At 40.1% G+C, this 13,841-nt stretch overlaps 1 protein-coding gene across 1 annotated transcript in view; it reads right to left on the reverse strand.

Annotated features, from left to right (window-relative positions):
* LOC128619264 (sex comb on midleg-like protein 2) overlaps positions 1-13,841 on the reverse strand; it is a 48,272-nt gene that overhangs the window by 25,816 nt on the left and 8,615 nt on the right. The window contains exons 2-7 of the mRNA XM_053643327.1: positions 7,212-7,344; positions 6,422-6,493; positions 5,167-5,243; positions 3,800-4,034; positions 3,619-3,707; positions 3,155-3,398 (exon numbers count right to left, since the gene is read on the reverse strand). Coding sequence (XP_053499302.1) covers positions 3,155-3,398; positions 3,619-3,707; positions 3,800-4,034; positions 5,167-5,243; positions 6,422-6,493; positions 7,212-7,242 — 748 coding nt within the window. The 5' untranslated portion in view covers positions 7,243-7,344. The remainder of the gene's footprint in view (positions 1-3,154; positions 3,399-3,618; positions 3,708-3,799; positions 4,035-5,166; positions 5,244-6,421; positions 6,494-7,211; positions 7,345-13,841) is intronic.

A 13,841-nucleotide genomic window follows, 5' to 3' on the forward strand; every position in this document is an offset into this window, starting at 1 on the left:
CGTCTCGGCCCAAATATCCAGAAAATCTGCAGTAATTATAGAAAAATTGCAAGTTCCTTGGAATATTGCAGAGTTTGCTTGATTTTGCGTTCATTTCTGCAACCGAAAAATCACAAAATCCCAGAGATACTGCGTATTACTTGCAGAAAAGCTACATTTTGATCCAAACAATTAATTTTTGGCTGTTTTCCAGAATTGCACTGCAGCAACATCTGAGTGTTTTTTCCCAGACCGCCTCACACATCCTCACACTATACACAGCTCTGTAAAGTTCTCAGCTCATGTTAAACACACACACGAACGCACAAGGAACATACGCAGTTCAACGCACTACAAAGGCAAAACTGAAGTGATACACAGCAAAACTTTCTCCTGCTCTGTTTGGAAAATTTGGTTAAAGCCAGGCTTAAAAAATGCACAGCAGAAACAACCACAATCACCACACTACGATAATCTGTCATAATAATCGTCTTGGGAAGCTTAGCCTGTATAATTAAATTATTTTCATTCTAAGTGGAGAGGCGGTAAATTGAACGCCCTGAATGGAAAAAGCAGAGGTCACCGCCAGAGTTGCTATGACAACACGAATGACTGACAGCTGAGAACCCGACCAGGCTTCTCGTTTCGTTTTTTTTTTTTTTTTGCTTTTTGTCTGAGCTCAACAGAGCTACTTTTTCAATTAACTCCCGTTACGTTACACAATCCTATCTACAGTTGAGCCGAGACGTCAGAGCCATCATAATCCGCACTTGGATGCTCAAAAGGGAAGATGAAAACATCCTTAGGGTATGTGTTGTCATAGTAACCTGTATTTCATTAGGAATGAACATGAATATGCATGATGTGGGACGGTTTCCCGAATACAATTTGCAAGTAGCATGTCCAGAAATATACATTTAAGGCGCAACTACAGAGCGAACCGAAAAGTAAGGAACAAAACAATCACATTTGATTTATTGACACTAAAAGCTTGAGGCCGTAGACTACGTTCACATTCACATAAATGTTGACGTCACCAGCAGTAAAACAACTGCACTTAAGGTGTGATTTCACTTGCATGCTGAATAAGAAGACAGAATGCTATATATAGTCACAATGCTATACTATAATCACTCATCCTATATAGTCTACGATTTGTATATTAGATCTTTTTCCCCACTGACGTCCTTTTAGATTTCTCAACCTCAAAATAACAACCAAATAAACAAATAACACTTAACAAAAGTAATTATTTTACCCGCATCGTGACATCCATGGCTTAATGTGGAAAAAAAACAATCGCAAATCCCATCGTTTAACGTTTTTTAAAAAAATGGTGTTTTTTTGTTGTTCAAATATTAAACACTTCCCCAAAAATGAAAACTGGATGTTTCTTGTGTACTTCAGTTCACCCCAAACTGAAACAAAAGCCAGCGTTTCTTTTCTACTCCAGAGCCTCTTGGACCGCTCAGACACCATGTTGTGAATGGAGCGTGATCATATGACCACGTGACGAAAACGTCCAGGTTCATAGAAAATACAACCCGCTAGAAACTCATTTTATGGCTGTCCAGATGCGAGAGTTTTATCATTTAAGGAGTTGTGTAAAAAAACAAAAACAAACAATTATTACCAACCCTGATAAACTAATCCAATCCGAATAGGGCTTTTGTTGGATACTGCGTCTTTAAGACTTGCTCTATGTAAATGAGCTCTGTTCTGATTGGACAGATCAAATCTCGAGTGACATGCAGCAAACTACACATGAAGAACTTTGTGTAAAAAAAGTAACTCTCTATATGTTCATCAGATAATGAAAATGAAGGAGAGGAAAATACACCAGCTCGATAAAAGGATTCAGAATGGTGCATTTTTATTTTATGTATTATCTATAAGAGCAAATAGATTTTTTATTTAAAAAAAAAAAGGCTGAATTAGAATGAAATAACATTTACTTACGGGTTGTGTGTCTGCTGTCGGGTCGAATATAGTTGGAACTTCCTCGTCCTTTGACTTCGCCTGCCCTGCATTGTGCTTTATGTAAATGACTGTATAATGGCTGCTATTGTTATTGATGTGAGTGGAGTTGTGCTTCCCCCTACTGGTCATGCACAAGCTCTGCTTGTACTTTTATTATTTACACTCTATTTATTAGTACAAGGCATTTATACCACAAGTCTGACCGGTCAGAACGTGAATTTTCCATAACAGCAGCTCTATGATTGCTCTACTTGAAATCAGGTTTATATCAGTATCTCTCGTTTCTATAGTAACGACTCGTTTACTTTCGGGAACTTTGACAGCAGAGATGCTCCGTATAATCTAAGGCTAATTATAAACAGATTATAATTGTATTTTTTTAACATGTCGCAAAGAAAAATGTGTACCGTTGACATGGTGAAAATTTCTAAGAGTAGATGTTTATGTAACGTTTATGGAAGGAGTCTCCAGTGTCAGTGTTTGTAACAGATAAGTCTTCAGGTAACATTGAAGCTGTGTGGTGTTGTTTTTTTGTCTTATTCATTTTAAGAGAGAGAAAAGAGAAGATAATGAGGGAACGACTGTTTATAGCTGCTATAACGTAAGGATAACTTGTCTCCGAGACGTTCCACAACTATAAGCGGATAAAAAAGCGTGATGTTTCTGTCATTCATAAAGTAAAAATTTTAATGGTTGGAAGATTGCTGTGGTTTAAGCAGCAACTCTGCTGTGCGTCGAGCCGCATCACGCCACCCGGTTGATTATTTTCCTATTATTAACAGCACACATCCATAGGATGAGCGTTTTATTCCTTACATAACTAGCGATATCTCTCCTCACATTCAAGCTGCATATGGTACTCAATCAAAAATAATGTAAATCTTGTATGTAGACCCGGTAGAAACGGGCTAGCAGGGCTAAAGTCTTTCAAAGATTAAAAAATACATCAATGTAAGGTTTCAGTTTTGGGATCCGAGATCCAACAAATGGCTGTTAACAACAACAAAAACAACAACGACGTCTTAAAGCGGGTCATTTTGGATTGCTGTGGAACCGAGAGCAACAGTACCAATGGTCATAAGTCACGTTTGGGCTGATGTATTTCAGCCCGCTTCACCGACACATCCCGAACAACATCACAGACAAAAGAACAATTCTAAACTACAGAATGTGGATCAGCAGATTTTGGACTCACTGCTGTTCCCCGGAGGCTGAAGGCTGTGTTTGGTCACCGCACACCAGCCCACAGGAAAGATGTCCCTGGAGTCATAACGGCACCAGTAATCGAACGCGCCTCTCCAGCCATCGAACATCACAAACACCTCTTCACCTCTGACCTCACCGATGGTTGCAGGACAGATGAGGTAAGGGTTCTTCTTGTCCACTGCTTCTAGCTTCATGCCTGGTTTGAAACTGTTCTGAGTGGGCCTCTGAGGTTCCTGAACAAAAGGTACACACACACACACACCCACTATTGTATATAGAATTTTCTAAGCGTAAGTGTCAGTTATGCGTTTATGAGGAAATTCGGAGCTATATGTAAGTGAATGTTACTAATGTTAAAAATTAAGAACTAAAAACAGAACATAGGATTGCAAGATACGCAAGTGGACAAGAAACCATAACTGTTACTTAAAGGAACGAAGCTAAACAGCTGACCTTTTTGAATGCAGACGCTGGCGCCATTTCTGCCCCATTCAGCGTCCTCAATAAAAACATGGGCCATGAGGAGGCATTCATCCTGAAGCCTAGAGAGTGAGAAAGAAAGGTAGGTAGCGTTAAACGAGGTATTATGCGTTCTAAATGAAGAGACAAAACCAGCACGGCGTTTCTTCCCTACCCAGCGGCGGCTGCAGCATATCTCCATTCTTCTCGCACGTTCCTATTGGCTGAATATCCGAGGAGTCGACCAGTCTCCAGAAGTCGTTGGTGTTGTCGCTGCCATCCAGGCGTAGACGAAGCCTGATGCCTGTTATGCCCATCACCGTGGCGATGCAGACGGAAGTGGAATTACGAGGATCGCGAGCCTCCAGCTTCATACCAGCCTTGAAGTCGTTTGATGGAGGGAGGCGAGACTGCAAAAGAGATGGATATTTTAAACGTGCATGCAAATGCAGTGCCTTGCATAAATATCCTGCACCACTGCGATTGCAGCCAATGGCAGTTCTACCTATTTTCACCTTCAAATGACATTATGTAAATTTACAAAATCTACAAAAAATTTATTCTGACCAACCCTGCATGCTCCTCAAGGAATTCTGACCAATCCTGAATGCTCCTGAAGAAATTCTGACCAACCCTGCATGCTTCCGAAGGAATTCTGACCAACCCTGCATGCTCCCGAGGTAATTCTGATCAACCCTGCATGCTCCCGAAGGAATTCTGACCAACCCTGCATGCTCCCGAGGTAATTCTGACCAACCCTGCATGCTCCCGAAGGAATTCTGACCAACCCTGCATGCTCCCGAGGTAATTCTGACCAATCCTGCATGCTCCTGAAGAAATTTTGACCAACCCTGCATGCTTCCGAAGGAATTCTGACCAACCCTGAATGCTCCCAAAGGAATTCTGACCAACCCTGAATGCTCCCAAAGGAATTCTGACCAACCCTGCATGCTCCCGAAGGAATTCTGACCAACCCTGCATGCCTCTGAAGGAATTATGATCAATCCCATCCTTTCCTAAAGTCATTCTGACCAATCCTCTCTGCTCTCAAAAGATTTCTGACCAACCCTGCATGCTCCCGAAGGAATTCTGACCAATCTTGACCATTCCCAAAGGAATTCAAACCAATCCGTTCACTCCCAAAGGAATTTTGACTTGTCCTGCATGCTTTTGAAGGAAATCTGACCAATGCCACCCACTTCTGAAGGGAATTCTGACCAATCCCCTCTGCTCCCAAAAGATTTCTGACCAATCCCGTCTGCTCCTGAAGGTATTCTGACCAATCCAACTAGCACCCAAAGGACTTCTGATCACTCCTGCCCACACCTGAATGAATTTTGACCAATCCTACCCCTTCTTGTAGGAATTCAGACCAGTATCTCCCACTCCCATAGTTAAAGGTTATACCAGAACTTAAAGTGGCACTCGTTCTTCTGTCTCACTCTCAAAAGGTTTTGTTTTGCACAAACCTCTCTGAGAACAGCACCATGTGTTCAGCTGCCCTGATCATGTGTGTGAGGAAACAAATATGGACTTTCTCACCTGTCTGAAGCAGCTGGGAGGGGCAGGTGTGGACGACGTCTCCTTCAGATACTCTTCCCATGAGAATGACTCAGGGGCTAAATAGCAAAAACAAACAAACACACACACACACACACAGATCACAGCTCTGTTTATTGACTCAGATGTACACAAGAGGGAGCTTTAGTTACAAAATGAAAATAAAAAATTTAAGTGTATCTCATCATCTGACTCCACTGGTTGACAGAGTGACATCACATCTTATCTACAGTGTAGACTGTGCCAACATTTAAAGTATCATACCTTACAACAACAACAACATTATAGCACTATAAAAACAAAAACAACTCTCTACAACTAACTGAATTCCACTATTCCTTATTTTGTGTTTTCAATATAATATCGAAGCTACTGTGCATACAAATATTTTTTTGTTAAACGTGGGGTTTTGTATAAACATTTGTTTATATATATATATATATATATATATATATATATATATATATATATAATTATATATATATAATTATATATAGTAATCAGTTTTGATTTTGGTCCTGTCCGGTCTATCATTGCTGTGTTACCTGACTGTGTTCTCCTGTTCAGTGTTCCACCAATGATTAGTCTATTTATGTCCTCTTGTTTCTGTCCCTCGTTGCAAAGCCTTATATTACATTCCTAACGTTAAGTCCTAGCCTTGTTTCCCTTGTTTCCTGGTTATGACCTTTTGCTGGTTTTTCCTGTTCTGATTATGGATTATCCTCATGTTGCGCTCTGTGGCTGTGTTGTGAACCCAGCTATGGACTTTGGCCACAATTTATTTGGCTTCCCAGTAATAAATACCAGTGTGAAAAACACACAAAAAAATGACCTAATAATTAAAGTGTGAGTTTACACACTTGTGTCCTGCCTCATCGCTACAATACGACGAACCACACGCTACAATACGGCTTAAAGGTACAGCCTCTTCGCTGTCTGAGAGGCAACTCTCGAAAGCGCAGGTGAACGCCAACAAGTGAAGACGAGCAAAGCTGAGAAGCTCTGTTCCGGTTGGGGGTGGGGCTTATTTCTGGACCAGAAGAAATGCATACTATTACCTGCCACGTAGAATAGTTAAGATATACTTTACCATTACAGAGAGATTTTTCAAATCCGCTCCAGACACTCAGAGTGACTTACAATCGACTTGCAGTTCAACTTGGTGCCTGAGGTGTATTCGAAATCGCTCTCTGTAATGGTTAAAAATGGCTGATAATCAGTACGTGAGGTGTGTCACCTTTAACTGGTGCAGGTCCTGTGTTGACAGGAGTACTCCTGCCCGCCTTCTCCTTCTTACTCTCCTTCTGATCTGGAGGACAAAAAAAAAAAAGAACAAAGAGACACTGAGACGTTAACGCATGAAATGTAAAATCCTTAAACGTGCACGTGATCCTGTTAGTATGAATATCCGGAGGTGGACAAATCATAAACATAAACTAAAGGCTAAAAAGTGGTAAGTTGTTATTTAGCCTAATCATTTAAAGCACAAACATTCGTTCCATATTTAATATCACTGCCATGAAATACAAGTATTACAGTGAAAAAGATTAAAATAACGTTAATAACAGAGGAACAATACAGCGTACTGATACTGAGTATCAATTTCAATGCATTTGCATTAAAAAGATTATATTTTATTTGTGTCATTACGGTCTCGTGTTGATATCGTCTCACATATCGGGACGTGTCTCGGAGCGTGGATTTAGCGCGTCGTCTCGTGCCTAGTTGCGACAATGTGATGGGTGTTTAAGGGTGTAAGAGTTTAAAAATAGCAACAGCAACATAAGTAGGAGTAGGCTTTTTTTTCTTTTCTTTTTTCTAATTTTTGAACCTATTTTTTTGTCCTCTGGGCAACTCTCGGACGTGACTTCCACAGCAGTTCAAGATGTAAGCCACTAATACGTTTGAATACCATCTATATTGTAGTTAAATAATACATTACATGTCCAGATATAAACAACTAAGATATGAGGTGTGAGATGCTTGATGTGTTTAAATGCCAGTGTGTTTCAGGCTTGTGGTTTCACCTTTCAGTGCTGTCCTGCCCATGCTGTTCATTGGCTACCACAGCTCCACAACACACGCACACACACACACACACACACACACACACACGCACACACACGCACACGTGCACACACACACACTGTGGCTCCCAACCTGTAAGACAGAGACAGAGACAGAAAGTCGATCAGGTGACAGAACAGTAAACTGGAGTTCCTGTCAGTTGCACATGGACTGCTGTCAGCGTCCTCTTTTCAAACCAGTGACGGCGCACACACCTCTCGCTTGAGCATCAACACACAGAACGCTCTAATGCAAAACACACGGAGAGAGCACTTCATTTACTTGCACATGAGCTGCTAAGGCACAGGAATGAGAATTTGCCTGCGAGACACACGAGCACCTGCGGTTCATCGCTGGGAACAGCCGAGGCACTCGGATAAAGCTGTGGTCTGTTAGAGTGCTCGTTTCCATTTATTTACTTATTTTAAAATGAAAACCATTGCACCATTATAATGTGTAAAGTAGAGGTGGGACAGCAGGCAGAGAGAAAAAAAACTTCACCGCAAAAATCTGCAGAAGTGTTTGGACTTATAACGTGTTTAAGCTCCGTTTATAGAATTACTACAAAAAGTCAAATAAAACCGAGAGATCTGAGCAATGAACTCAATCTTTACACTTTCACTACTGACCAGAAATGAAAACTAAACAAATTGTTGGCATAAATATGAACACAAAATCAAAAAAGAAAATGATAAAGTGTACATAGTGATAGAAAATATTCAAAGCACAGGGGTAAAAGGGGTAAAAACACTCCCTCTACTCTCCACAACTATCTTAAGACACCATTAAACCACTGAAATACAGCACACGCTTGTCCATCCTCCAAGCACGTTTATTAATATACTATGAGAACACCACACAGTCAACACTACACGGTGTAGCAACAACAGGGCAGGGTAATCCACAAAAAAAATACAATTACAGACCGGTGTTAAAAACAGAGGAAGCTAAAATATAAATATATATATATATATATATATATATATACACACTAGGATTAGAGACAAGACTAGGGCTTGGGATTTGAATAAATATTGTGTAAAAAAACTCAAAGGGTGTAAATACACGGGCTAATAAAGGCTTACAAGCAACAGGTGAGACTGGGAAAAAAAACATCCACGGATACAAGGGAAGAAAAACAGGAAGTACTGACCATATAAGGAAAGTAGGAAATAAAACAGGATAGATTATGAGGGGTAAAAATAGAGACAGAACCTGAAAGCAACCCTTATATTTCAAACATATGGAAGAGTAATTAAAAAAAAAAAATACATACACCAAAGAACTGTTGAATTTTCAAATCTATAGTAAGAGGAAATATAAAGATAATAATTACCAAACTACAAAAGCATGGTTGATGAATTTACCGCTTTTATCCTTAGTAAAAGCCTGGTCAGGGTGGTGTTGATTTCAATTCAGCTAATTGATTTTTAATTGGTTGTATTAAAAACGGTTTTAAAATAAATAAATTAAATAAACTGTGTGCATTTCTTATTAAACATGGAACTAATCCAATAGCAGGTATCAGTGTCAATCAGACACCGGGAAAAGATCAGATGTCTGAGGAAACGTCGGATATCGGATCCTGTAACAAACCGCAAACGCTGGAATTGGATTTGGAAAAGAAATGTTTACATATAAAGAGACTGGACTTCTTTCCTTTGTTATTATATTTGATACTTTGTGATGTCCCAAAAGATCCGATTGAACGTCTCTCCAGCTCCTATTTCCTACTCGGAAAGCCCGAGTTTGTCGAGCGCTCCGACTTCTGTGAGATCACTTCGACATGGCGGCGCTCGTAGTCAAAAGTAAGAACACAAGAAAAACAGCAATTGAAGTCTTTTGTGTTTCTGTTTATCGTTGAGATTGCTAAATAGTGAGCGATACTTTGAACATCGTAATTAAATTAATTAGAATATATTAAGCACCCACTGAGCAACTCTTCAATAATTCCAGGTTTTGTAGACGAGTGTTTACGGCGAGTGTTCATTTCATTTCCGACAGCTGGAGTCAGCGTGAACGATCGAATGTGTAAAGCAGGAGGTTCTGCGTTGGAAAATCCAGAGTTGTCGTGAACGCGGTGTAATTATGAACCGGAGCGATGTAGCTGAGGTTGAGGACCTGTCAGAGGAGCCAGAGTAATTCACACGCCGTTCGGACATTTTCACTTCTGGGTATTTTTCCCCAGTGTTTCCAGGAGTATGGCGGTAGGGTTTGTAGTTAATTTTAAAAAACAAACATTTGGTTTAGGCCACTTTGGGTTTAAGAGGGAAAACAGATAGGGATATTTGTAGAGCAGCTGAAGCAGGGTCGATGCTGGTGCTGATGATTGCTGATGATTGATGATATTGTGCTGTTAACTGTACATTGTGTCAGCATAATGCCTGAGGAAATATCGGAAACAGCAGGTCCGCTCGATATTCATAATGTGTGTGTGTGTGTGTGTGTGTATGTGTTGTTGTCACACACCGACAGCCCTAAAACCATATTTACATGATAAGCTATGAGGCTCCAATCTAATTTGACTATAGAATGCTATACAAATGTAAAAGTTTTTCATTCGTCCCTCTAGGAGAACCCTTTAAAATCAGAACGGTTTCCAAGTAGACAAAAAGCGACAAAAAACACTTAAATATTCAACAAGGTACCAAGTACCAGGAAAGTATAGCTAGATTTGTAAATCACCGACAGGTCCCGACATGTCACAAAGGGTTTTATTCCTATTATTACCACAGCAATCTGCCAACAATTCACTGTTTTTCTTATTAAAGCGTGCATTAGGTAAGATCTGACATCAAAAAAAAAAGCAAACGTAAATGGGTGGAGTTAAATAAGATTTGAACGATTTTTGTTACTCATAGAGCCCACCCTTATTTCCACATGTGCACAAAGCCCCGCCCCTAAAACCTACAGTGGTTCGAGTAGAGTTATCATTAGCAAGGACCGTCATGACATCATTTTAAGGTGCACTCAGACATTCGACTTCTGCGAAAGTGGTGTTTGGGGGGGGGGGGGGGCATGTCTGTAAAAAGACTGACAAAAATGGCCAATCCAAATGCAAACAAACATCCCGTACCAGAAGGCAGGTTTCCAAACTGGGTCGTTTTTCAGCTTTGTAATACACTTGTTCTGAGATAATGGCTTAAACTATTTTATTTATTTTTCTTTTCTTTTTACATTTCTACATAATTTTACGTATTATTTATACTAGTACGAAATGAAAAATATTGATTATTGCACCTTTAAATCATGACGTGTCGTACTTTTTGTTTTTTAAAATCTGTTTATAGCTACGTTTATTGTTATGGAACGTCCACAAAACAAGTTCGTTCCTGTTACCACTGAGCATCTATAAACAGCCGTGAGCTCCTTTTCAATTCAATTCAATGCAATTTTATTTGTATAGCGCTTTTAACAATGGTCATTGTCTCAAAGCAGCTTTACAGAAACATATAAACACAGGATACAGATTTTAAGTGTGTGAATTTATCCCTATTGACCGAGCCGGTGGTGAGGAAAAACTCCCTAAGATGATACGAGGAAGAAACCTTGAGAGGAACCAGACTCAGAAGGGAACCCGTCCTCATCTGGGTAACAACAGATAGTGTAAAAGTAAAGGGAAGTTCATTATGGTTTTTACATGACGAGTCTTTTTTGAACTAGTCCACTGTTCACTAAAGGAGACTTGAGTGCAAGATTGTATGTAGTAATTGTGGTCCCAAGGCCATCGCAGCAACCGTAGTCCCAGCAACCACAGCGAGAATGTCCATGTGGAACTGAGTCCCTGTGAAATAGCTGTTACTATAGACACGATAAAAGAGTATATTGATCTAGCTCGATACTTAAGAATTATAATACTGTTGTCGTGGGAAAATTTCAATTTAAAGCATCCTGACTAGCGCAGCGCCCCATTCAGAACGTCGTAAAAGCTCCAAAGTCTTTAGAAGTTTCATATGTTGCTCAAAGTAAATCGTTTGAAACATAACACAATCAGTACAATAATATTCTTCACCGGACAGAAGCTTCATGAATGTTTGGAAAACACGGTTTCATAAAACTATAACCATTATTGTTATTACAATTTTTTTTTCTTTCCACAAACTGATGTTAAGTTCTGAAGAAGCAGAGATGTCTGGTTAGTGTCTGTCTCACAGATGTCTTTCTGTTTGTCATACGCAAGTGAAAAACTGCTTCACTTTATTATAGTCAGCTGTAAACCTTGTGTCCTACCACACACACACATATATATATATATATATATATATATATATATATATATATATATATATATATATATATGTGTGTGTGTGTGTGTGTGTGTGTGTGTGTGTGTGTGTGTGTGTGTGTATGCAAGTAAACCACAAAATAAAAAGAGTTCCTGTTATGGCTTTCTTTCTGTTCCAAAACACTAACTCCGGCGATATTGTCCTGTGTTGTTACTATAGACACGATAACATATTCGAACACGCGCGTTAATATAAACCCGTGATTTATATTATGCCTCGCAGCCGGAACTACTGTCAGATCCGCCGTTGTGGAAAACGAATCATCAGAAACATTTTCTGATTGTGTCGAATATAACACAACGCAATTACAGCGACTTTCTCCATTTCTGCATCCTGTAAAACCCCATACTCACTATCGACCATCCCGTTCCACCGTCTCCCCTCCATCCATCTTTGTCGTCCTTGTTGCCGAGGGCGATAAGGATTCGTCTAAGCTAGATATGCTTGCATGTGTCTGTATTAGGGGTCGTGTAAATGTGTGTGTGTGTGTGTGTGTGTGTTTGTCAGGGTTGGAAAACACCCCCAAAAACTTAAAAGCATTCCAGCTACACTTCCTCCCCCAGACTTCGTCTCACGCTCCCGTACACTACATCAGCTACACACACACACACACACACACACACACACACACACACACACACACACACACACCACCGTGTCTCAATACACTTCAGTTAATATATATTTATACTGAAACTTCCAGAATATTCCGAAAGCTTGTTGGCTCCGTCACATCTGTGAATCTTATTGACGAGAGTTAGGAAAAAATTCCCGGAAGTTGGGAAGTAACATGACATACGCAAGAGGCTCGAGGATAACAGTGTAATAGCAATGTAGTACGCTGAAGAAGAAGAAGAAAAAAAAGAATGTTGATTATTTTCCTATTGGTGACACGGCCTTTTGCACATCAGTACATTGTTCCCATTGACGTCAACGGTTAAAAAAAATATTTTTTTTTAAAAGGTGTGTCTATGATGCCCTTTATCCGTGTACCTTTGTGTTTGCTTATTGTGAGCTTGACCTCGGAATGTTTTTCTGAATCTTTACTTTTGGATTATCCTTGGTGATTGTTTGTTGGGTGTTTTTTTTGTTTTGTTCGTTCTGTTTAAATAAGCTGTCGTGTTAGACGCCAGGCGTGCACAGATACAACAACTGTTTTAAATTCCTATTTAAAATGTAAAAGTGCTACATACAGCAAGTACGTGTGAACGCTACATTTATCATCATTAAGACCAATGCATCGCTACTAAATATGTAAAACTAAGAACTTAATGGCATAATTAGCGGTTAGGATGTTTGCCCCGCACTTCCGGGGTCGGGGGTTCGATTCCCGACTACATCCTGTGTGTGGAGTTTGCATGTTCTCCCGGTACTTCGGGGGTTTCCTCCGGGTACTCCGGTTTACTCCCCCAGTCCAAAGACTTTGTAGGCTGACTGGCATTTCCAAATTGTACGTAATATGTGAGTGTGCGTGCGATTGTGCCCTGCGATGTGTCGGCACCTCGTCCAGGGTGTCCCCCGCCTCATACCCTGAGTTCCCTGGGATATACTCCAGGTTCCCCACAACCCTAAGTAGGATATGCGGTCCAGAAAATGAATAGATGGATGGGTGGGACAAATTTTCATAGTCATAATACTAGTCCAAAATAATCCAAAATAACTGTGACTGTGCCCTCCCCTCCCTCTCTCTTCTTGTGGTTCCACGAGGCCCACGCTGTGTTCTTCAGCTTTGTGGTAACTCGGCTTTCTTCTCTGCCTTTTTGATGGTTGGTGGCTGTCGCTTCCACACGCATTACACTTTCTATCATATCAGAACAACGAAACCACGACACGTCTAATTTTAGCAACACCTGCCTCAGTTACTATTAGCACACATCCTCCTGTGTAACCAGTACAAAACTCTGGAACACGATTATGTAAATGTGACAGCAAATTTTTTATTTTTTTTTATGGACATGGACAAGTGCACCGCAGGAAGATGAACAAACATCACAGACAGGAGGTTTGGAAAACAAAACTAAACCCTGCATTATTGCACATTTGCAGTGATATTCCATATGCAATCCATATTAGAAATGGACACCTTGATTCATGACGTCCAGGAGTACAGGAGGTTCGGTTTTTCCATAAATGTCAGACCTAACCTTAATTAAACGCCACACACAGGCTACAAATTTCCTTTTTGGCTACACTGTTTGTGAGTGTAATAAATGTGCAAAATAATAAAAGCTGTACATTGTATTACACTCTTTTTAATGAAGTCGTCGATTCTTCAGGATTTCATGCGAAATCAAGCAAACCCTG

Source organism: Ictalurus furcatus, chromosome 15, assembly GCF_023375685.1.
Source record: "Ictalurus furcatus strain D&B chromosome 15, Billie_1.0, whole genome shotgun sequence".
NCBI classification, from domain to species: domain Eukaryota; kingdom Metazoa; phylum Chordata; class Actinopteri; order Siluriformes; family Ictaluridae; genus Ictalurus; species Ictalurus furcatus.